Here is a 23,138-nt window from a genome sequence, read left to right as displayed (position 1 = left end):
TGGGATGGTAATGATTGTTCCAGGTATTAGTCAAACCCTCAGGTGTTACCAGGGAAACTGAGTTATGGCTTGTGAAAAACTTTAGATTTTGATTACAAAACGCATGAAAATATAAATTAATGGTCTTAATTTTTTTTTCTTTGGCAAGTGACCATGGTATAAGTGGGATAATGCCCTTCGAGGTGTCCATTATCAGGAATGAATGGACGACAGGGAGGCCAGAACCAACATGCAAACTTGTGACTATAAAGAGTTTCATACATGCGGTGGATTCAATCCAACAAGAGGCCATAGCTTTCATCAATCCAGTTGTATCCCAGTGTAGGAAATGCTGATTTTTTTTTCCCAAGCAAGGAGAGGAAGGATGCCTGTTAGAAATACTGAGAATGGGCTATAAACTGGCTTTGATGTACAAACAGTGGTATGAGCTGTGTCAGCGTTCTCTGTGCGGAAGGAAAAATATCATTAGGGATATTGTTAATTGATTTGACATCCTCCTTCATGACCCACCTCCTCCGTTATTCTCAAGATCAATACTTTCCTCCTTATTATTTTATTGAGTTAAAATGCCATACTGCACCAGAGAGAAAATTAAGCGCAATTGCGTAAACACAAAGTCATATATGATAAATATAAACTGCTTCCTCTTAGGGGCTTACCGAGTAGAGCACGTACCATAAGGCTCAATCCTTCCCGCAGCGACCCGGGTTCGAATCCGGCCCGTGGTCATTTGCTGCATGTCCTCCCCTCGCTCTCTCCCATACCTTCCTGTCTCTCTCTCACTGTCTCTGTCAAATAAAGCATAAAAAATGCCTTAAAAAAAAAATGCTTCCTCTTTAGACTAATTCACTACAAATACGCAGTCAAAATCTGTCAAAGAAGGCAAAGTGAGCTGTTATATCATTTGTAGATTCATAATTCCAGTTTCTTGAAAGTACTATATATATTATGCCAAAATCAACTCCCATTTGAATGTTGGTGTCCTAGAATAACAGGACTAACGCAGATGATGTCCTGTGTTCTCGCTTTTTTTCATTAATTTATCTCATGCTATTGTCTTTTTTCCCCTTAGGTTCAAAAATGTCATGTTTGACATCTCACCCTGTGAGGAAGTTGGGGATTTTGAGGTGAAGGCCAAGTTTATGGGAGTTGAGATGGAAAAGGTCCAGCTTCATTTCCAGGTAAACGCTTCCCCAGTGTGTCAGATTTTCACAAAATAATGTCTCACTAGCCAGTAAATCCTGCTGACAGAGGGTTAACTTTCCTGTTCCCATTACTGGGCTAATAGCAGAAAATATTATGAAAATAAAGCAATTGTTTTCCATTTTTGTCAACCAGACTACAATAATGAACACACTTGTAATGGTGTTCATATCTCTGTATTGAGTATGAAAGAATGATTTATTGGTATGTATATTGGTCAAAATGACTTAAAGGAAAAGACTGGTTGTATAGCTTAGGCCACATCATTTTGAGAAAAAACATTTATTGAAGATTCCCCTTCAACTATCATGATAAAGATAATACAATTGAATGGACTTGTTTGGACTTGTATAGTTTCAGTTGATTATTTAGGTTTTCTCTCAACCTGGCAAATTGGTACCATATTGTATCTATAGGAATGAATGAGTTGACAAGGCTGTTTGACCGAGTCTGAGATCACATCTATGGGATTTTCTGTTTCCAGGACCTCCTTCAACTGCAGTACGAAGGAGTGGCCGTCATGAAGATGTTTGACAAGGCCAAAGTGAACGTCAACCTGCTCATCTTTCTCCTCAACAAGAAGTTCTATGGAAAATAAGAGAAGAAAGCTTAGGAGGGGAGAAAGCAACAGGAGAGGAGGAGGAGGAGGAGGAGGAGGATGTTTTTGAAAGGATTGTGCCTTCTGACAGTGCTGAGATTGTGAAAGAAATTCTTATGAGTGGAAAACATTGAATGGTGCAAGTGTTAGCAGGACAATCAGGCTGGTGAACCCCAAAGACTGTTTCGTTTCATCTGATTATGATTAGATTGATCACATTATACCAAAATGAATACTTTGTTGTATTGTCTAATTAAATGTATCTGTTCTGTTTATGTTCTGTTTATGTTATGTATGTTTTTTTTTTCCAAGGTGATTGTAAATTGAATATATTTTTAAGAATTATATTGTAATTGCATTCATGTTTTATATAATACTAGGAAACACATTATGAAGAAAAAAATGTAAAGCTTTGATGGAATCTCAGACAATGCAGCACTGTCCATTAGTTCAGACACGGATCTATAAGGGAGTCTGCAGCTCCACTGCAGCCCTGCTAGCCTGCATGGACGTGACATACAGTAGTTTATCAGTGCCTTTTAATTCAGAAAGCATTTAAAAAATAACATTTTTAAAAACTACAAATGAAGATTTTTTTTTTTTAAAATAAAATATGTACTATCAAAGTATAAATGAAATAATTTCTAATGCTTTAAAGAGGTGCTTAATAAATTACAAATGTCCATAATTGTTTGCTGCTGTTTATAAATCTCTCATCTCTACAGTGATTTCAAACATCAATCTATCAGCCATTGCTTTTCTCTGTCCTAGTGTCTGCCAGCCTTTCATTTATTTGAGGGAAAACATATTTACCCGACTTTGATTGAAGGTTAAGGGAAGTAATTATTCATTTCTGTGTACTGGGAGGAGACGAGGCTCCGCAGGCCCTGTGGAGCGGGGAGGAGGCGGAGTGTCCTGACTAGACTCTTAACTGTTATAGCTTGTTTCTTGCTGCACGAGAACATTTCAGTGACTCTTGCAGCAACCAGATAATCTCATATTGGCACACTGTGGGGTTTTAAAATATTTATAAGAAATGAAACAATCACTCTCAGCCATGGTTTACTCATCAATAGGGTTGTTAGTATTATTTTCTCTCCAGAGCTCGGCATTTATCCCCCCAAATGGTAAGTTGGCTGCTTAATTGTATCATTTTTGGTCCATCATTGACCTGTGATTGGCTCATGCCGGATTAGTTATTTAGATTATGAATTTCATGTGACTTATGAAAAAAAAAAAAGACCTCTTCCCGATTTCCCGATGTGTTTTGTGTGCCTTAAGTTTTACGCACGCATTTTATTATATGGTAAATTTGTTTAGCACCTAGGTGATTTACATGGTAGCATTGATTAAAAACGATGGATATGGCATCATCCTATGAAACAATTGCAGCAACTGCATGTTATATATTGCCTTAATTTGTGTTGCGCTATATTGGAGACGCCTTTTACGCACGAATGTCCCTGCATACAGCGCGTCATGACAGGACTGGGCTTTACACTAATTACTTTCTAGTTGAAACTATAAACACGAAAATAACACTTCTTCTATTTCATCTGCGAATTTGTGATCAAATGAAAGTTGGATTTGGAAGTCCCATCAGAATATACTCACATATATGATTTTGGTTTGAAACGTTTGATGATCATTTTTAATTAGCCCACTGAAAAAAATACGTTTTGCACAATATGTAGCTTAATTCACTGTGTACTGTATAACACTCATCTATTCTGCTCTATCTCTCTTTGTCTCCTTAGGCTCGGGGCCTTTCCTGAGGACTTTTTCTGGTCACTTTGTCATGGTGACTGATGAGCCAATAGACTACCTTGACCTGTCTGTGTTGAATGACAGGGGGTCCGGCTCGGGCGTGGAGCAGGAGCCAGTGAAGAAGCACAGCCACCACGGCCCACACCGCCCTCCCAAGAAGCAGTATTCTGTCTCAGACGAGGCCAAAGGCTTTCTCCAGGGTCGCCTGGCAACTACCTTCGTACCGACCGTTTACACCTTCGTCTTCATCATCAGCGTGCCCCTCAACCTTGTTGCCGTGGTGATGTTTGTGCGTCGCATCCGTCCCAGGAAGCCCGCGGTGATCTACATGCTGAACCTGGCCTGTGCTGACCTGCTGTTTGGCCTGCTCCTTCCCTTCAAGATCGCTTACCATTACAATGGCAACAACTGGATCTACGGCTCCTTCATGTGCAGAGTTGTCACGGCAGCCTTCTACTGCAACATGTATTGCTCTGTCCTGCTCATGATGTGTATCAGTATAGACCGCTTCCTGGCTGTGGTTTACCCCATGGACTCGCTGACGTGGCGCAGCCCTCAAACGGCTTCTGCCGTGTGTGTTGCCATGTGGCTGCTGGGCCTCGGAGGGGTGATGCCACTGCTGATCTCAGGGCAGACCATCCATTTACCAGACCTGGGCATCACCACCTGCCACGATGTGCAGGATGTGGACAAACTACAGGCTTACTACCTTTACTTCTTCCCCATCTACTCCTCTGTCTTCTTCTTCATTCCCCTTATCTTCACTGTTGTGTGTTACGTGCGTATCGTCCAGGCGCTGGCCGCAACCAATGTGGAGAACCGCTCCAAGAAGACTCGGGCGGTGGTGATGGCTGTGGCTGTGCTGGTGGTGTTTGTGGCCTGCTTCACCCCCACTAACATCATCCTGATGGTTCACTATGTTCAGCTGGCCCATAAGGGCAGTGACAGTTCCTACCAGGCCTACCTGCTCTCCATGTGCGTAGGTAGCCTCAGCTGCTGTCTGGATCCAGTCATCTACTACTTTGGCTCCTCCCAGTGCCAGAGGCAGGTGGCGGTGCTGCTAGGATGCAGGCTGCTGCCAGGGTCAGACAGCAGCTCAGAAACCGGAAGTACCAGAACCAGCGGGCGGACGGACAGCACCAAGTCGAGCAAGATGGAGAACCTTCAGACCGCTCTGGAGAGCCATTACAGGAGGCTGATAGCTTGAGGACATGGACACTGGAGATCCTAGCTAGGAGAGAGTGGGACCTAGTGTAGACTTTGGGGCCCTTTTGCAAACTGGCACACCCAGTGTGTCAAACATCAAAGAAAACGCCTTAAGTTGACTCAGAATAAATCTGCTATTCTAACACTCTAAACCTGTTATTTCCAAATATGTAGTTAAGGTTTGAAAAAGGTTTGGGAGTTAGAGGTTGACTGTGTCCAGTGCCTGGCTGTGCTGGAGTTTTTTTGCACTTATGAATTAACTTCATTGTTTTATCATTGTTTACATAATGTACACCGGTTTGCTTTTTGTCATTCTCTCATCATGCATTTCATCCACCAGTACACAGTGTGACAGTCTGTATCAATATGGACTCATTTCATAGACAGCTTTGTGAAAATGTCCTGCCATTCTTTTACATTTTTTCTTCCATATACTTGTTTTGAATGAATTATGGGAATTAAACAGTTAGTGTGCAATTCGGAAGGTTTTATTCTTAAGCAAAATGATCTGTCATGTAGTAACCACTTTCAAGACAAAAAAGTGGATCTGACACCGCGGTCTTGTTTCATAATGCAATATGTCATCAACTGTTACAAGTAAGCTTTGATAAGTAAATATACACATATATAAAACAGATTGAACGTAGTTGTTAATTACTTGGTTTATTGGCACTCATGAAGCCAAATAAGTCTGTATATGATCCTAAAAATGCAAAAGGCACGGTTGGTACTCGTGTAGATAATTCAATCACAACAAACCTACTACATTTATTTTTGCTTCATACTAATATTCATGTATCTTCAGCCTCTGTTTTTTTCTTGCTCACTCTGCTCTGCACTCTCCTTGTTGTCTGGGCACAGCTCTGAAACACAGGGGGGAAACAGGGATAAAATGAAAGTGAAGAAAGAGTAATGCAAGCCAGTCTATTTATCTGGTATCAGAGAGGATGTTTGCTCTATTGCCATTTCCTGACCATGGGCATACTGTGAGGACATGTGCAGTGGTGAAAGTAATGTTGCATCACCACCTTGTGGTTACTTGTGTAAGTTGAGTAAGTTCCTGCCAGTAAGAACCTAGATTGTGTCATACAAGTGAGGCTTTGCTCTTAGCTGAAATTAGTTAAGGAGAGGAGAAAATAGCGTTACTGACCTGTTTTCCCATCATAGGTGTGGAAGTTCTCCGGGAAGTTCAGACACCCAACCTGTTTCTTGAAAATTTCAACATCTTTGGGATCAATTTTCCCTGTCCTTGCTGAGAGGGAAGGGAGAACTCAAAACTTAAAAGATGATGACACAATTTAATGGGAATGTGCACATTTGAAACCCTGACCCTTTTGACTTACTGAACTGCATGAGGTATCTCCCGGTGACGTCCCCGTTCCGAAAGGTATCTGTCCACAGCAGGCAGTCAGAGCAAGTCTGCAGAATATGCCCTTTGTGATCTGACAAATTTTCTTTAAAAGCAGAAAGCAGAGTGATTGATTATTTTATTATCTGCGTGTATATCTGTTGTGGATAGTAGCATCACTCCAATTTGGTCAAAAGTTGTATTTCTGCCTTAATCAATATCTCATCTACTGTCATCTATCCAGTCAATGTCATTCCAAAGACATGAGCCTCTAAATCTCCTCTATTTAGCTATACATCAGATTCTGATGTTTACTCACTGCGAAATATGGTAGCAACTCCTGAGACTGTTGCATTTACCTCACCCAAGATACACCGATTACTGAGAGACAAGAATAACCACTTAACATACATGAGAATTTTGTTATCACAAGCTTAAATTTTAAGTTGCCGTATGAATAGGAAAACATAGTAATATTTACTTTTCAAAGCTTTTTACTATGTGTGAATCCATCTATAATTAACTAAATAACCGGACTTACAAGCAGTGATCTCCCCAACGTAAAGTTACAATTTGACTGTCAGAAGTGGGAGACAAGTCTATCCAGGAGCTTTTTAGAGACTCCAGTGCCTTGTGGTAAGGCTTGGGGTCACCGGACCCCATCACATACACCCATCTCCCAAACACCTGCACATCAAAGAAAAAAAGAAGTATCAAAAGTCTTGAGAATAATGCAGCTAATCAAATATGTAGCTACAAAAGAGCATGAGCACAACTTACCAATTTGGGGTCCTCTGGTATAAAAGGTTTGACCAAGTCCTTACAGTCGGGTGAGGATGCAGCGCTGAGGGAAGTGAGAGCCAGCAGTGATACAACAACACACACAGCCATGGTGAGGGAGAGAGAGAGAGATGGAGACGAGGTGGAGGAGGGAGAGACAGTGGCACTGCAGAGGATGCTGCTGCTGCTGAAGCCACAGCAGAAAACTCCCCAATCCTGATTCATTTTCCCTCCGGACTTTCAAACAAAAAGGTGGTTGTGCAAGTGCTAATGCGGGGGAGGAGGGGATTCTTTACATGCTCAGATGCACCGGTGAAGGCCTGTTAATGACCATGCAGAGCCATGCAGATTTCTTTTACTCCACACTGAATGGCCTGCTCCTCAGTCTGGTCTAGTCCTCCATCGCCCATGCTGCTGCCCCCGAATGAACTCAGGCACACTGCCAGGACTTGTCTTTGGTTGTAGAAGTGTTTCGAAGGGACCCGAAGCAGCTTTTCTTTCTTAGAGGGCACCGCTTCAAAGTTTTGACGTCTTCTTTCTCCTCTTCCTGGTGGTGTTACCCAGCAACAGCCTTTGTTGGTGTTTCTGGGAACTTAAGTGTGTCTTAGAAGAGCTGCAAATGTTTTTGATGAACCGTATAATCTGGAGGCATGAGTCAGCAGAGTGTCTTAAATCTGACAACTTCCATTGTATTTGAAAAAGGGTGAAGAAATGTTTCACTTCAGAGATACAAGTCAGATGACCATCTTTCTGAATTAGGGTAGGAAGAAACAACAGCGGAACACAGCACACAATACAGAAGCACACTAAAAGTTATCTTTATTTACCGCACACAAAATAATTAGTTATACATTCAACCACTCACAGAGATTGTTACGCTGATGTGAAGGAGGCATTCAAGTTGATTTTTCAGCTGTTGTCTGCCAAAACATGCCATGAGCTATTCATATTTGACTAATTGTGTTAAATCATAAAAGGTCATGCAGCTTCACTGGACAATGACTCACAGTAATATTACTACACATTTCAATCAAATGCCACCAACAATACATCAATTTACTGGCTGCAGATCTAACATGACTTTACACCAGCAGAACTTGTAATCTTGCTCTAACCAACTGAATGACACAACACAAAATTATACCAATGGCCATGCAGATCATAACACGACACTGACTCACTAACTAACTATGCATTTGCTAAACCAGATTTATTTGGATGTGTCAGCGACAGGACATGGGTGGGCTCTGCTTTACTGTGCAGTTGGCTCGGTAGTTTCGGCGTTCTCTGTATTCTCAGCAGGCTTTGCAGTTGCTCTATTATCTGCACATAGATCTGAAATAAGAGAAAATGATAGAATAGTGAAAGAGGTGGCGTGCAGATAAAACACAACAATGCAGTTTGATTATTCAATGGGGAAGGAGAAAGATGCTGCACTACGACTGAGCCTGACCTGTGCCTCCAAAGTGGTACTCAGGGAGCAACTTGAGACACTCCGCCTGCTTCTTGAAGGTCTCTAATTCAGACGGCTCCAGCTTCCCGGTCCTTGCTGTAGGGAGGGAGGAGAACGAGGGGAGCGAGAGGAGAGAGGAGGGAAAGGAGAAGGGCGAGGTGAGCAACAGTGACAAGTGGGAAAGTCATATATTTAGGTGCTGGCCAAAAAATTAAAATGATATGTGTATTGATTTCAGTCTGATCCCTTGTGCCCTAGAATTGAAAGTTGTCAGTCTTACTGAAGAGGAAGAGGTATCGCCCCTTCGTCTCTCCATCAGGAAGGAGGGTGGTGTCTTCAGACAGCAGGCAGTCAGAGCAAGTCTCATAGTATTTCCCATCATGATACGAAGTGTGACCGTTGATATTAACTATGAAACATCGGGATGACAAGGCACTCAGACAAATGCATATGAGTGTGCTGGGTGTGGATTCATGTTTGTTCTAAGACTCCACTGAACTTTCTCATTTTTTCATGGGTCTACTTCAAATGGTTGTGATGGTTTCTTGATGGACCGGGCAAGGAACATGCAGACAAGCAAACACAAACTTGATATAAACATATCTTGAGATAGACAATATCTGGAAATGTGGAGCCATGTGAGATTCAGGATTAGTTTCCCACCCGCACTTCTGTAAGGTGCTTTGTATAAAAGCTTTCACCAAATGGCATTATACAGCACAGAGAGAGATAGAGAGTGAATGAAGGAGTAATCAAGATAAATATGGTAAATATTTCCAGATACATACAGGTGGTGTGACTGGTCATTCCTGAGATGGTGGCATTGGCAACACCTTGAAGGCATTTATCCTCATCTCTTCAATGTAAGAAAAACAAATAAAAAAACAATCAGTATCAGCTTTTGATATATATTTATAATTGTGAAATTTTCTATTAAAAAGTCAGTTAAAAGCTCCAAAGCAAATCTTCATTTGTGAGAGAAAATGAAATGCTGATACATCAACAATATGATATACACTATCTGATACCATGTGACCAGTGATTTCTAGTCAGCAGTCTCTTACAGGCGGTCTGCCCAGTAGATGGTGATGACTCCGCTGTCTGAGGAGGCGGACAGCTCCACCCAGGAGCTCTTCACCGACACCAGGTCGCTCTTCAGGCCGGGCTCGTCCCACGACCCCACATGCAGCACCCATTTCCCATAGATCTGCCAACCACACATCACAACTGTTCACTCTCCAAAACTGGACCTTTTTATAACGGAGACTGCATCTTATTGTCACGACCATCATTAGGGGGGGGTCCATCATTCCTTTTCCACATAACAGTATGCTGTATTTTTCTGCTTAAAAACGACTTAATATTAGTCTTTTTCTGTCAGAAATTGTACTATTTCTGTTAAAAAGTTATATAATATTGGACTTTTTCTGCTATAAACGTACATAATTCACGTTTTTTTTCTGTTAAGAAGGTACATACAGTATTACAGATACCTTAAATAGGATTGATGTCCTTAAAGGATGCATTTATTAATGCCTATAGGAAAGATACAGTATATTTGCAATTAAAAAAAAATATTGAAACAGATACAAAATGCACCTTTAAGTTATTTTCTCTAAGAACATTACAATGAATAACTAACCAAACACATAACTTTCAATTTTCTACTGTATTTTTTAAGACTTCACATACACCTTTCTCCAAAACATTTGTTCCATTTTTCATTTGTAAAGAACCTGTCCTCTCTTAATATTTTCACAACAGTAACTACATTTATGAAAGTGAGGTAAAAAAAAAAAAAAAAAAAAAGACAAGACAAAAATACAAGAAGCTCAGTTTTTCAGGCACACCAACGCACACCACTGCACTTGACAAGCTCCGCACACACAGTACGACCGGCTTAGAACAATGATCACTTCATACCGATACTTACGGGGCTGTGGCTGTCCAGGACCAGGGGTTTAACCAGCTCCTTACAGTCCGGCTCAGATGCGGCGCCCAGGGAGGCGAGAGCCAGCAGAGCGACAACCAGCTGTGCAGCCATGGCTAGAGACAGCAGGCAGCCAGACACCGACACTAATGTCAGGGATCCTGCCAGCTACAGCCTCCTCAAAGGAACCAGAGGAGGTGTTCCATAACAGTGGGTTGGGCCACACACGCACACACACACACACACACCCACACACACCCACACACACCCACAGAGACACACACACACACGACACACAGTTTCTCACCACCGAACCATGAAGATACACTGGATTGTGCACAATATGAATTGCACAACAAATATATAACACATTGTTCGACAAACATAAATATATGTTGTTGCATAATAGTGTGTAGATACCACACACACACACACACACACACACTCTTCCTCTCCTGGGGGGATGGAGCAGTTCTCTTTTCACATCCAGTCAGCAGGGACTTGTGTCCTATTTCATCCTATTACACAACAGCAGCAGGTCAGCCAGCTGGCAGAGGCTGAATAGCGACACCCCTGCATCTTTCAATATGTGAATACCCCCCTACACAGAGACACACACAAAGAGAGAAGAAATATAAAAAACACACTCAAGACACACACACACACACACACACACACACACCCCGCTCCCATCTCCACCCCTTATTCAGACAACAACAGCTGCTTTGAACCATTTAAAATCTTCCCATAGCTATAACTATACTATAACTTTTATTTTGAATTCGCTCATTCACGTCTTTGTGATACAGCGAGAGAGAGGATGAGCAGAGCGCACTGCAGTACAAGTCTGACATCCACAGATAGGCAGCTGCAACATCAAGTAGCTTTTTAGTTTCCTTAGGGCAGGTACGAGCTTACATAACATTTTCCCTTTTATTCTTCAGAGGAAACAGACAAGTTGTTCCCTACATAACTGCAGAAGAGGGAAATAATTGCTAATTGCTAATAATAATAGTGTGATATTTTATAGACGCTCATAGGGAAATCTGAGGTCAGAGGTCAGGGTCAGTTACAGAACAGCAGGGGTTCGGTGTCCTGCTCACAGACACTTCAGCAGGATATGTGCTTCCTGCAAAAAAAACAGCAGTACCTCAGCAACCTGTCAGCTGTCTAACAGTATTGCTTACTCAATGCACTTTCACAACTGCACCGTCAGATGTGGGGGAAAGGTCGATGCAGCAGCTGTTGAGGTTTTTCAATATCTGGAAATCTTTGTTATCTGAGGTCCCAACATGGGAAATCCAATGAGTATGTTAAGAGTTTGTTTCCAAAACAACTTGTATTTGGAAAAGAAATCATTACTTGCAGTTCATGATTACACATCTCTATCCTGTCTGTAAAACAGTTTTGTCAATCAAAAACTAGCATCCTTATATAGTACAGTTATAATTGAGATTGCACACCCACATAAGAAGTAGTAGAAGTAGGTGTCATATTTTCAAATGGGGGACATCTCATGTTGGAATGATACACTTGATATATTTTTTTAGGTTTGTGGACCTTTTTTGATGAAATTTCAGTTTGTGGCTGGCATAAGATTTTAGTACATGAGGTGTTTGTACTGTCTTCAATAGGACTAGAAAGGATGGTTTAGCATGAAGCATTGCTTAAGTTACAATATAGATGTAGTATTTGGGGGGGGGGGGGAGCAATATTGAACCACAAACCAAGATTGATGTGTCCACAGTAGAGCGGTGTTATAAGCAGGGAGACCATCCTTCAAAAAGAGGACTAGGATTCAAGCCCCGACTCGGTCAAGCCAGCATCCGCCCGGCTGCAGAGTTTTTGCTGAAGTGTTTTTTTTTCCCTACAGAGGTCAATCAAGTATCACATTATCATTTCACCATGCAAACAACTGGATCAAATATCCACCAAACGTTGCTGGTCATGACCTGTGTCCAAAAGCTCAAATTACACCCAAGTCATTAAAAAAGTTGCTTTAACAGCTTAAAATGTCACCGGTTCATATTCAGTTGATAAACAGAAAGACAGACAAATATCACCTTTTGGATTTGAAAACAGAGACAGCAAACTGGATGCCCCATCACAGCAGGAACAGCACAGTGTGACTCTGTACAGATGTGCACTCACAGTGCTTTGAGGCTCTATTATGTAACACGCAAGAACATCAAACAGATGCCAAGTTTTTTAAATAGTTTTTTAAGAACTACAAGCCATATTGAAAAGGGGGGAGATGCCTGTTTAACATTTCTTTTAACAATAATTGTTTATAGATAGCTATTGAGAATGAATCCCTTTGAGCATGTGAGACAGTTATTATGCAGTAAAATGTGAGTCTAGTGAATTGAGGTGACAGCAACTTGTTCCAGCAGGAACGAATGCTGGCAAAATGTTCCAAAGCCACATTCTTCCTCTTCTTTCAGGGAAATCATCCAACAGTAAACAGCGTGTGAAAGGGCTGCTTCCCCCCAGAGTTTCTCATAGCTGTGTACAACAGTTGCTCTCCATCCTTCAAGGAGGCCCTCCGACAACTAGACAACATGAAAGGCCTGGTGGCGGGGTGATGACAAATATGCAGCAACAAAACATCGCTCATTCAGTTAATCCTCAGTGCCTCTTTAGCTCAGCTGAGTCACACACTATGTTTCAGTCACTAATAACAGCTGCTTTCAGCCATATAAGACTTTTCTTAACTTCTTTCATATTGTTGCCGGTTGGGTGGGCCAGCGTTTTGCAGAAACCATTGGGGGCTCATTGTAAGGTGCTTTGGGTGAGAGCGTCAGCTAAATGCCTAAAATGTAAATTTAAAACGGTTCTGCCGGCCCAGGAGCCTTAGTGCATAAATAGTGCATATACCCAAAATAGAAGCATGCACACTTTTTTCTATGCAAAGCTTTGGTTTTATAAAAGAAACAAACATTCAGGTGGTGTACATCATGTTTGATAAATCTGAGAGTAAATGTGCTTCTAACTGTTTTCACCTTTTTGTGCACCCACATGGCTGTGTACTAACCAATATGTCCAATAAATCACATGGTTTATTTAATTCTCTTTAATACAACAAGAGGACATCTAAATGGCAAATCTGACATAAGGTATAACTTCAGGCCGGGTAGCTCTTTGTTTCCTCAAGGCAGATACAACCTTAAATGAGCTGCGGTCCCAACTGCCTCAAACAAAACCTCCTGCAGAGCAAAAGAGGTGTTTACATCTAGCAAGATGATACATCTCTGATACATACAAGGGCCACTGGGACTTAACTAAACACATCTAAGAGAGCACACTTGAATACAAATATGACTCGAGGAATAGCTTCAGGATGTGAAGAGGTCTCAGTATAGCAGATGACAACAGTCCCTTTAATATGCATTTTCTGTGTTGTTATTCCTCATTTACCGGTGAGGCAGCCTCCTTCTCATCAGGACACAAGTCTGAAACAGAGGGAGGAAATGAAGTTGACAGTGCATCAGTAAATCAGTAAACACTGCAGAGCAGTGTTGTGTGTAGTGGTGAAGCTAAGAGAGAGATGGTGGTATCTTACCTGTGTCTTCTCCAAAGTGGAACTCAGAGGGAAAGTTGAGGCACGCTGCCTGTTTCTTGAAAACCTCCAGCTGAGAAGCCTCCACTTTCCCAGTCTTCGCTGCGGGACAGGACAGGGAGGGAGAGTGGAGAGTATGTGATACCAATAAACTAGTCAAAACCTACTGTATATCTAATCGACAGTTGAAATAAATTTCTTACGACCAAAAATACTCAAATGAAAAATTCTGAATTGGGTGGTTTTTTCCACATGGGTGTACAAATAAAATGACTCATCTACTGAAATAAGACAATTACACACAACATTTAAACTCACTGAAGAGGAAGAGGTTTCTGCCTTTTTTTGTTTCCCCATTGGTCACCGTCTCTGACTTGTCTGTCCACAGGATGCAGTCAGGACAGGTCTCCAGGTATTTCCCAACATGGTCAGATGAGGAGCCGTTAAAGTTGACTATTGGACATAAAAAGAGGTAGCTGGTTTAAATGTATAGTTATGTGCTTGGGTTATAGCTAATAATTGGGAGTTATCCTGCATTACAGTACATACAGTAGTAATCTGAGTAGTAGTAATCTAGTCTCTGAGCACATTTTACTTACAAGTCACCATAGTGGAGTTTCCTGCAAAGGTGGAATTAACCTCTGCCTCAATACATTTTCCATCTCTGGTGAAGAAAGGACAGAAGAATCTGAGTGACTGTCACCAGTGTGCTAATAACATTTTTTTTGGTTATAGTACTGGTTTCTGTCAAACTAGTATTGATTATGTACTTTGCCAGAAAATACATTTTCCAAACATCAGCATTTGTCTTACATTTTGTCTCCCCAGCGCAGGTTCATGGCATCACTGTTGTTTATAGCTGCGAGGTGAATCCAGGAGTTTTTGATGGTTTTAAGCCCCTTCAGGAATTCTTCATTGTCTGAGGTCCCGGCATGGAAAATCCATTTCCCAAAAATCTAGACAAAGATGCACAAAATTAAAACCAAAATAATTTCCAGGTAAATTTTGACCTAGTTAGGGTACGTTTTAAAACAAAGAGAAAACAAACCTCCTTTTATACTGAATGTAAAGGTTGAGGACAACTTACTGGGCTTCGGTCCTGCAGAGGTTTAACCAGCTCTTCACAGTTAGGTTCAGAAGATGCAGCACTCAGGGTGCAGAGAGCCAGCAGAGCCAACACAAGCTGAACTGCCATAATTAGAAAGTCAGAGACAGCAAGCTGGATGCCACCACAGCAAGGATAGGACAGCACAACTGCAGCTGAGAGGGTGCGTGTGAAGACTACAAGAGGGGAGGTTACACTGGGGGAGGAGAGAGAGAAAGAGAGAGAGAGAGAGAGAGAGAGAGAGAGAGAGAGAGAGAGAGAGAGAGAGAGGGGAGGAGGGTGAGGGGACTATGACAGGTTCATATTAATGGTTATTAGTGGGATTTAATCTGGTGAAAAAAAGGCTTTGATAGAATGATGATGATAATGATGATGATAATACTTTATTGTCAGATCCAGTCTGAAATTTTTCTTGCATCACAGCAGCTCCATTTGCAACATCACAGAAAAGACAAAAATTAAGACAGGACACAAAGATACATACATTCAACATATCATTACAATCACAAAGACAATATTCAAGGCCCTTCAACGTACATTTGATCTGGGATTAAGCTCTATATTTAATTTTAGGATTGACTGGTGTACAAAAGAGTGCTTCAGTCTAACCCTATTAAATCGTGGAACCCTATATCTCCGATTCGATGGTAACAGTTTGTATTCGCTGTTCAGGACGTGGTTGGGGTCAGAGACGATGTTGTTGGCCAGCCTTCATATGTTATTATGGTAGGCTGATTCATAGAGTTTCTCAAGTGATTGGCCTACGATCTTTGAGCAGATTTTTATTTGGTGGAGCAGTTTTGACTTTAAAGTAGTGGACAAACACTTGTACCATGTATTATTACAATACTGTAGAACACTCATAATCACAGAAGTAAAAAACAAAAGAAGAATGTGTTTACTTGCCCCAAAAGACCTAAGGCGGCGAAGAAACCAAATTCTTTTTGTCCTTTTACAGACAGTTTCAATGTGGTTTTCCAAGATAACAGATGGTCTATCATTACACCCAAGTATTTATATGAAAATACCTGATTGATTTTTTCATTATGGATAACAATAGAAACTTTATGAGAGTCAGATGGTGAGCCAAATACAATCTCTTCCGTTTTCTTTGTGTTAATCTCAAGAGCATTATTATCACTCCACTCGACCACTTTGTTCACGCCAAGTTGGTGCAGCCCAGGGTTGCCTGAGTTACTTAACAGAGATATTAGAACTGTATCGTCAGAATACTTTAAAATATATTGATTTGGTGTATCTGTACGGCAATCGTCGGTATAAAAAGTGAAAAGCATGGCTGAACTCACACAACCCTGGGGGGCCCCAATATTGGTCGTGATGGCAGATGAAAGGGTTTTGTTCACCTTTACAATCTGTACTCTGTCAGTGAGAAAAGAGGCATACCAATGAATCAAATAGGGATTCAGTTCCCGCTGGACCATCTTTGACACCAAGATGTCTGCTTGTATTGTGTTGAAAGCCGACGAAAAATCTAGAAAGAGGGCTCTTGCATAGGTGTTGGGTTTGTCTAAATGTTTAGAAATGATATGAACCAAAGTGACAACAGCGTCTTCTGTACCACAACCCTGCTTATAAGCAAATTGATATGGGTCAAGTTTGTCTTTTGTTGTACTGACAAGATATCGGAGCAGAATTCTTTCTAGAGATTTCATAATCACTGAGGTAAGGGCTGTTGGTCTAAAGTCCTTATGTTCTTTTGGACATGGAATTTTGGGTATTGGTTTTATATGCGAAGTGTTCCATGACAGAGGGATAGTGTGTGTGTCCACGGAAACCTGAAAGATTGGTTGCCACACTGGAGCCAGCTCAGTTAAATAAAATAAAATAAAAGCGCTGCATTCATCCGGCCCAGCAGCTTTCTTGGTATTTGTACACCGAAATGTTTTCCTGACATCTTTGACAGTGATGACAATTCTGTCTGTATTCTGTATTTCGGTGCACTTAACAGAATTATCTAGTGATTCAAATCTGGTAAAGAAAGTGTTTAGGTCATTAGAAAAACAAAATTCATTGTCCGTCACGATAGGTTTAATTGGAGATGACATTCCTGTCATAGTTTTCATGGAATCCCACACCTTTTTGGGGTTATTGGCTTTAAAGGCATGTTCCAAAAACTGTCTATGTGCCAATTTTGCTTCCCTCAATCTGATTTTCAGCTCTTTTTCTGTCTGTCTAAGTGCTCCAGAATCTTTGTTTTTGAAAGCCACTTTCCTTGTATTTATAACTTTTTTTATGTCCTTAGTTACATATGATTTATTATTTGGATAGATTTTAATCTCCTTAGTGGGGACAACCAGCTGTACACAAAATTAATGTAATCATTTGTAACTGTAGTCATTTCATCTAGTGAACCCTCCTGAAAGATTTCCCAGTTTATCCAGTCAAAACAGGCTGTCAGTTGTTCCCTACTTTCATTTGTCCATGTCCTTATCACTTTCAAAGTTTCCAGAAATGCTTATCAACCACTAAAAACAGCTATGATCAAAGAGAGAGGTGGGTGGAGGGAGGGTGTGATAAACGGTTCAAACACATCCTCCCAGAGATCAATGCATATGTTCAAAACTGGAGTGTTTATATAAAGAGCATGTCATTTCTGACGCACTGCAAAGCAACAATATATTTAGTGATCACCCCCTCTTTATTTTGGCTGCACTGGTATGCGCATTTGTTGTGCAGAAGATGGGGATAAACATGTCATATACATTAAATGTTTATTGCTTGCGTGTGTAAAAAAAAACAGTTTCATGTGCTGAGTAACGACATACAGTAGTATGAGGGAAAACACAGAGGATTCCTTGAGATTCTGTCAGTGCCATGCGAGCTCACTCAAACTCTCTGCTGCTGTCTCATGTTGGGCAGTATGAATAATTCCTTTTGTGGGTGTTTGCCTGTTCGCACTCCCACTCTTTTCATTCTCCCTTTCTCCATCTCTGTCTTGGTCTCTCGCTATGTGTGTTTGTGTGTGTGTGAGCTAAAAGAGAGCGGGGGCGAGAGAGAGAGAGAGAGAGAGAGAGAGAGAGGGAGGGAGAGAGAGAGAAAGAAAAACATTCCCTATTTTTCTAAACTGCTCAACTAGCCCTATATTCCTCTCTACTGTATGCCTGTGTGTGTGTGTGTGTGGCAGTGCATGCATGTGTGTGTGATGTGAGATGCACTCGCAAAGATTTGAGGCCAAAATGCAAAGGTCACCTGGCCTTGGATTTCAAAGAAAACATCTATGTGTGACATGAATAGCGTAAATATGAACTTTGACACCATGCTGGAAAAGTAGTATTCAAACTGTTAGAAGCTATTTTTCCTTTGACCTCTGTGACTTTTGTGAAAAGGCGCTAACTGCCTTGTGCAATCATTTTGTACCTGCATCACACCTACAGTATATTATACCATTATCAGTTAGTATGCAACACTATCAAATGCTGGCAAAAGGGCTTTTTCCCCTAGTGATTCCCACAGCTCCGAACACGTGTGCCCCATCCATGAAGGGGCTGCAGTAACAGCATGAGGCAACATGGGACGGCTTTCAGGTAATGTTTATTCACTTTTACGCCCTGCCTTGGTCGACCCCATAGTGACTGTGTTTTCCCCTTGCATCCACTTCTTGATTAACTAGACTGTCTAGTGTATCGTCTGCTAAGTGTTGTTGAAGACATTCCCCAGTGTATTCTTCCGTTTAATATAGCCAAAATTATTCCATTATGCAAAAGAATTGCCAACCATTTTGCATATCTAAACCTTTTACGACCTACAGTACAATGAAGTAGAAGCATACCTTCAAAATTAGGATAAAAGACTCACTATATAGATCTGCAGAGAAAATACCTATTTTATGTTGTTGATGGTGGTCTCATGTGGCCAGCTGTCCCATGGATATGCCTCACTGCACAAATCTAAAACAACGCAATGACAGGACATTTTTAGTTAATGAAAAGTGATTTCGATTTCTCTGAGGTTTCATCGGATGGCTTACAACAAAGACTGGAGATTGTCTGGCTGAAATCAAGCTGTAATATGTTGTAATTCCATATATAATTCAAGTTCTAATAGTTTTACTGCATTGTATTTATTTCGCAGTGAATGTAACTGTAAATACATCATGGAGATTGTGATGTATATCTGAGAAATTCAGGCTCAGTTAGTGAGCCTCCCAAGACAGAGGGAGGTGTATGTGGGTGTGAGAGAGAGAGAGAGAGACAGAGAGAGAGACAGAGGGGGACAGAGAGAGAGAGAGAGAGAGAGAGAGAGAGAGAGAGAGAGAGAGAGAGAGAGGGAGAGAGAACAGAAACAGAAACAGTTATTCATTTAAGACAAGCTGCATGTCTCCCATCATCTGCAGTTGGTCTCCAGTGTGGCTGCCTGCTCTGATGTGGAGGCTCAGTAAATAAGCTGTTTCTCAGTCCTGCAGCAAAGTGGCTGACAGCCATGGTAGTTTAAATGAACCTGGAATCAAGGTCAATTCACAAAAATTGCTTTGACAAGACAGAAAAATCACATTTGCCCTGTTGTCTCTATTCTTGTGCCGTCTTCCCATAGAAGAAAGGAGGTGTTAACTGCTATGCTGTACAATATAGGGAGCGAATTCAACTACAGCACCAGGTAATAGATAACACAACCACCCTCTTCCTCAAGGCGACCATAAAATGACTGATGTCAATGTGTGATCATGCATTAAATTAACTATCAGAGGTGATTTAGTGGTGTAGAGTGCAAACCTGAGCTGAAGACTGACTCACTGGCTCGGTTTCTGCTAAAGGACAACTGTGGAAAAAGGAAGAGTTGCTTTTGCAGTTCCATTCCCCGCCTTGCGTGCACACACACTCAAATACACCCACAAACCACCACACCAACCAACCACCCTCCCATGCACACACTCCTCACGAAAAGAAAAGCGCCGACACTTTGACTAAGGGAAGAGAAGCTTTATACCAGCATATTCAAAACCCATGTAGTACTTCTCAGTGTATTTACAAAAACATAATACAAGATAAGAATAAAAAAGAGAAAATGAACACGTCACAAATGGAGTCCCACATAACTGCAACAAAACAGGAAACATGATCCAATTTACAAATGCATCGTCTTGTATTCCCACTTTATGGCTTCAAACTAACACAAAAACAAACAAAATACCTCTGTTCAGCTGTGATGGGCGCATCACTAGTCCATCCCTCCCTTTTGCTGTTCCTCTCTCTCCAGTTTTTTTTTTTAAATAATAATATCAAATACACATACAAGACAGAGGAGCTACATTTGTGAGCTGTACACTTTGCTGTAAGGGAGGGGAAAGGAGAATGTTCACAGGCATGTCGTCCTTCTATACATAATAATAATACATCTTGGGCAGTGAAAAAGGTTTTAAACATTGATTAAAAACAAGCCTATTTTACCTTTTTATACCAACTAACCTTCCAAATCATACTGAGATCACAGTTTATCCGGATGACAATAATAAATTAAGTGACCAAAGTGGCTGTATAAGTTTGTTATTTACTGGATACTTTCCCTTCTGATCATCTGTCTTGATTTCTTTCAGTCTCTCTCGGAGTTTAACATTTTGTACCCAGAGTGCTGTAGAGCATAATTTCCTGTCTTTTTATTTCATTAGATGTTCTCTCTTATGTTCGTATTCATTTTGCAACTGTGGTTCCAGGGCAAAACCCATCAAATCAGTTTGATCGAGGCTTCAAGAACTAGAGATAAGAGAGGCCATACAACACAGCAAACAAAACCAACAAATTGAATGAAAACAGATTCAATGTCTCCTGTTGCAGAACATGGCTGAAAAAACATAATCTAATCTCTCTCACTCTCTCCGTCTTTTGCCCTGTACTTGTGCAGTCAATAGAAAGCACATCTGGAAACCTCTAGATGGTGTCTTAGTATATTATTGATATTGGAGAGTCTCACAGTGGGAGTGCGACAAAGATTTTCTGCTGAATATATGAAGATGAATCACTTCATTGTAAGAAAAAGCTGGTCAAACTTTCAGTCTGTACTAGTGGGTGTTAACCTTTGCGCATGGCTTCTTCCCCAGTCTTATCTTACATTCTTAATGCCTTCTCCAGAGAAATTACTGTTAGCATAGTGACTGATCTGGTACGGACCTTGAACAAAGCTCTTTTGCTCATAAACTATTCATTACAATGTGATTTCTAACTCAGAATGGAGACAAACTTTCAGCTTGTGCTCAACACTTTGCCATTAATGTCAAAACAAAGAGAGAGCAGACTCTGATCTGCACTTGCTTTGTCTCATCAGGCCTTGCAAACATGTTGCGATACAGCTGAGGCAGAGTGAGACATCGCACTTTTTTCCCTCATCTCTGATTCAGATTGGGGCTGGAATTTTAAAAAAGCTTAGATGGCAGGACAGCTGACTCTCAGACCCGTAATATAAAAACAAAATAAAATGTCGGCGGTGGTCTGAAAGAATCAATTCCAGATGAGAACACCCATTTAAAAATACTTGACAAATACCTGTTCAAGTCTCAAATAAGCATCGCAGTACAGTAATTGTGATCGCTCCAATAAGAGGTTGTTGTAGGTGTCATCGTCATCCATTCAGGGACAGAGTAATTTGCTGTCCAGGAAAAAAAAACAAAACAAGAAATGGATGGTTGCCATGTTCCATGTGATGTTGTTCAGTCAGACTGAAGTTTTCCATCGATCAAAACTGTCCATATCTCCTTAAATCCTCGAGAATTTAAATTTAGGACAAATAGGGTACTGGCCTTTTCTTCGGGCATCAACTCCATGATATGGTGGAAAACACAGGATCATCTGCCTGTGACTGGAGTGTGTGCACAGTCACATACACACAGTATGCAAATATACAGAGAGTTTTCCTCCTGGTTGTTTAAATTTGGTTCCTTTGTACAGTCTCATAGTTGCAGAGGAAGAACTGATGGATGTAGTAGAGTCACCACGTAGAACAGGAGAAGAAACAGGAGAGAAGAGACGTAGACAGAAACCAGGAGGGGGAGGAGGAGGAGGAGGAAGGGGCCCGGGGCAACTGTCCTGACTGGGCAGCTGGTAGAGGAAGAGTCACTGGCCTAGATGACATCACGTCCTGTCTCTTTTGCTTTTCGCCGATCCACACCAGCTGACTGACCGACTGACCAACCAGCTTCCAAAGCCTTCACACACTCATTGTCATGTTTGGAGAATACTGCAGAGATGAACAAAGGAAGCAGAGAGAGATGGGGAGGGGGGGGGGAGTGAAGTAAGTGTGTGTCTGAGAGAAGCACTTCCAAACCAACGCTAATCATATGCTTTAATAAATGAGCAGATATTTTGACCAACGTCAGCAGCTAGTAATCAGTCCAAACTGCTATGGAAAAAAGTCTAAATATTGTTTCCAGCGATGTGTGCAGTAGCAACTCTCTCAAGAGTCCAACGTGCACATAAAGATATTTTTTTATCACCGTTTTGTTTACCATTTGGTGTTTGTAACTTGTAATTTTAAGAGGGTTGTTGTCGCATATCAATGATCCCTGTAACCTCCGTCAATGCAAAAGATGGCAGTAGACTCACGCTCTCATTCTGAAAAGGGTTAAGGAAGTTTCCTCCCATCTCTCCATCCTCTCTGGGAGTCCCCGGCTGGTTACTCATACTTAGGTTACCAGGAGAGTTCTGCAACACACGGCATAAATAATAGATGTACGTTACTAAAACTACAATAATCAGATATGCAGTGCTATTACAAACAGGGGTTTTACAGTAGATGAATGCCTTCTGTTACCTTAGGGAGACTGTCTATATCACCAGACCCTAACAGAAGGAATGAAAATGACAAATAATGATGAGCAAATGAGCTCCAGACTTTCTGGAGCGCAAAGTGTTCAGAATTGATTTGACAATGCCAGATTTGGAACAAACATTACTATTCCAAAACAGAGATTTAGAGTTGATGAAGGCCATGTGACCCACACAGGCTATTTGTTTCTGTACCTAATGATCCATTCATGTGATGGGGCTCCATTCCAGCCATTCCTCCCAATGGACCATCGCCACCCGGACCCATAGGGAACTGAGGAGAACATGAACAGTACACACTAGTATACAGTGGATAGCACAAGTTACACACCCTTTCATATTTTGTAGTTTTTATTACCTAGAGGTCTGAAATAACACATTAAAAAAATCTGACTTTTTCCACAGCAAAATTCACAG

At 41.2% G+C, this 23,138-nt stretch overlaps 6 protein-coding genes across 7 annotated transcripts in view; 2 read left to right on the top strand and 4 right to left on the bottom strand.

Annotated features, from left to right (window-relative positions):
* The window catches only part of iqgap2 (IQ motif containing GTPase activating protein 2), a 44,241-nt gene extending 41,752 nt beyond the window's left edge, over positions 1–2,489 (top strand). Inside the window, exons 37-38 of the mRNA XM_071899659.2 lie at positions 1,073–1,181; positions 1,688–2,489. Coding sequence (XP_071755760.2) covers positions 1,073–1,181; positions 1,688–1,801 — 223 coding nt within the window. The 3' untranslated portion in view covers positions 1,802–2,489. The remainder of the gene's footprint in view (positions 1–1,072; positions 1,182–1,687) is intronic.
* A 302-nt stretch (positions 2,490–2,791) lies between these two features.
* f2r (coagulation factor II (thrombin) receptor) lies at positions 2,792–5,725 on the top strand. Its single transcript, XM_071899769.2, has 2 exons — positions 2,792–2,928; positions 3,559–5,725. The coding sequence occupies exons 1-2, from the start codon at positions 2,838–2,840 to the stop codon at positions 4,773–4,775; spliced, it is 1,308 nt and encodes a 435-aa protein (XP_071755870.2). The 5' UTR covers positions 2,792–2,837; the 3' UTR covers positions 4,776–5,725.
* LOC144539615 (uncharacterized) lies at positions 5,527–7,055 on the bottom strand. Its single transcript, XM_078285232.1, has 6 exons — positions 6,903–7,055; positions 6,664–6,809; positions 6,442–6,503; positions 6,118–6,228; positions 5,925–6,026; positions 5,527–5,637 (listed from the first exon to the last, which is right to left on the bottom strand). The coding sequence occupies exons 1-6, from the start codon at positions 7,011–7,013 to the stop codon at positions 5,576–5,578; spliced, it is 594 nt and encodes a 197-aa protein (XP_078141358.1). The 5' UTR covers positions 7,014–7,055; the 3' UTR covers positions 5,527–5,575.
* Positions 7,056–7,709: 654 nt separating this feature from the next.
* On the bottom strand, positions 7,710–10,435 carry LOC139912105 (saxitoxin and tetrodotoxin-binding protein 1-like). Its single transcript, XM_071899810.2, has 6 exons — positions 10,289–10,435; positions 9,420–9,562; positions 9,144–9,211; positions 8,636–8,764; positions 8,356–8,451; positions 7,710–8,237 (listed from the first exon to the last, which is right to left on the bottom strand). The coding sequence occupies exons 1-6, from the start codon at positions 10,397–10,399 to the stop codon at positions 8,155–8,157; spliced, it is 630 nt and encodes a 209-aa protein (XP_071755911.1). The 5' UTR covers positions 10,400–10,435; the 3' UTR covers positions 7,710–8,154.
* Positions 10,436–13,361: 2,926 nt separating this feature from the next.
* On the bottom strand, positions 13,362–15,074 carry LOC144539632 (uncharacterized). The gene is made up of 6 exons (XM_078285368.1): positions 14,932–15,074; positions 14,658–14,800; positions 14,444–14,508; positions 14,163–14,297; positions 13,848–13,946; positions 13,362–13,737 (listed from the first exon to the last, which is right to left on the bottom strand). The coding sequence occupies exons 1-6, from the start codon at positions 15,037–15,039 to the stop codon at positions 13,688–13,690; spliced, it is 600 nt and encodes a 199-aa protein (XP_078141494.1). The 5' UTR covers positions 15,040–15,074; the 3' UTR covers positions 13,362–13,687.
* Positions 15,075–21,959: 6,885 nt separating this feature from the next.
* The window catches only part of LOC139911996 (single-stranded DNA-binding protein 2), a 54,357-nt gene continuing 53,178 nt past the window's right edge, over positions 21,960–23,138 (bottom strand). For both annotated transcript variants that reach the window (XM_071899648.2, XM_071899649.2), the window contains exons 14-17: positions 22,917–22,995; positions 22,708–22,736; positions 22,500–22,598; positions 21,960–22,134 (exon numbers count right to left, since the gene is read on the bottom strand). In XM_071899648.2, the coding sequence (XP_071755749.1) occupies positions 22,105–22,134; positions 22,500–22,598; positions 22,708–22,736; positions 22,917–22,995 (237 nt within the window). In that variant the 3' untranslated portion in view covers positions 21,960–22,104. The remainder of the gene's footprint in view (positions 22,135–22,499; positions 22,599–22,707; positions 22,737–22,916; positions 22,996–23,138) is intronic.

The sequence above is a fragment of the Centroberyx gerrardi genome, chromosome 8 (assembly GCF_048128805.1).
Source record: "Centroberyx gerrardi isolate f3 chromosome 8, fCenGer3.hap1.cur.20231027, whole genome shotgun sequence".
NCBI lineage: Eukaryota > Metazoa > Chordata > Actinopteri > Beryciformes > Berycidae > Centroberyx > Centroberyx gerrardi.
Note: the sequence above shows the minus strand (reverse complement) of the source record. Positions and strands in the feature narration are given on the sequence as shown.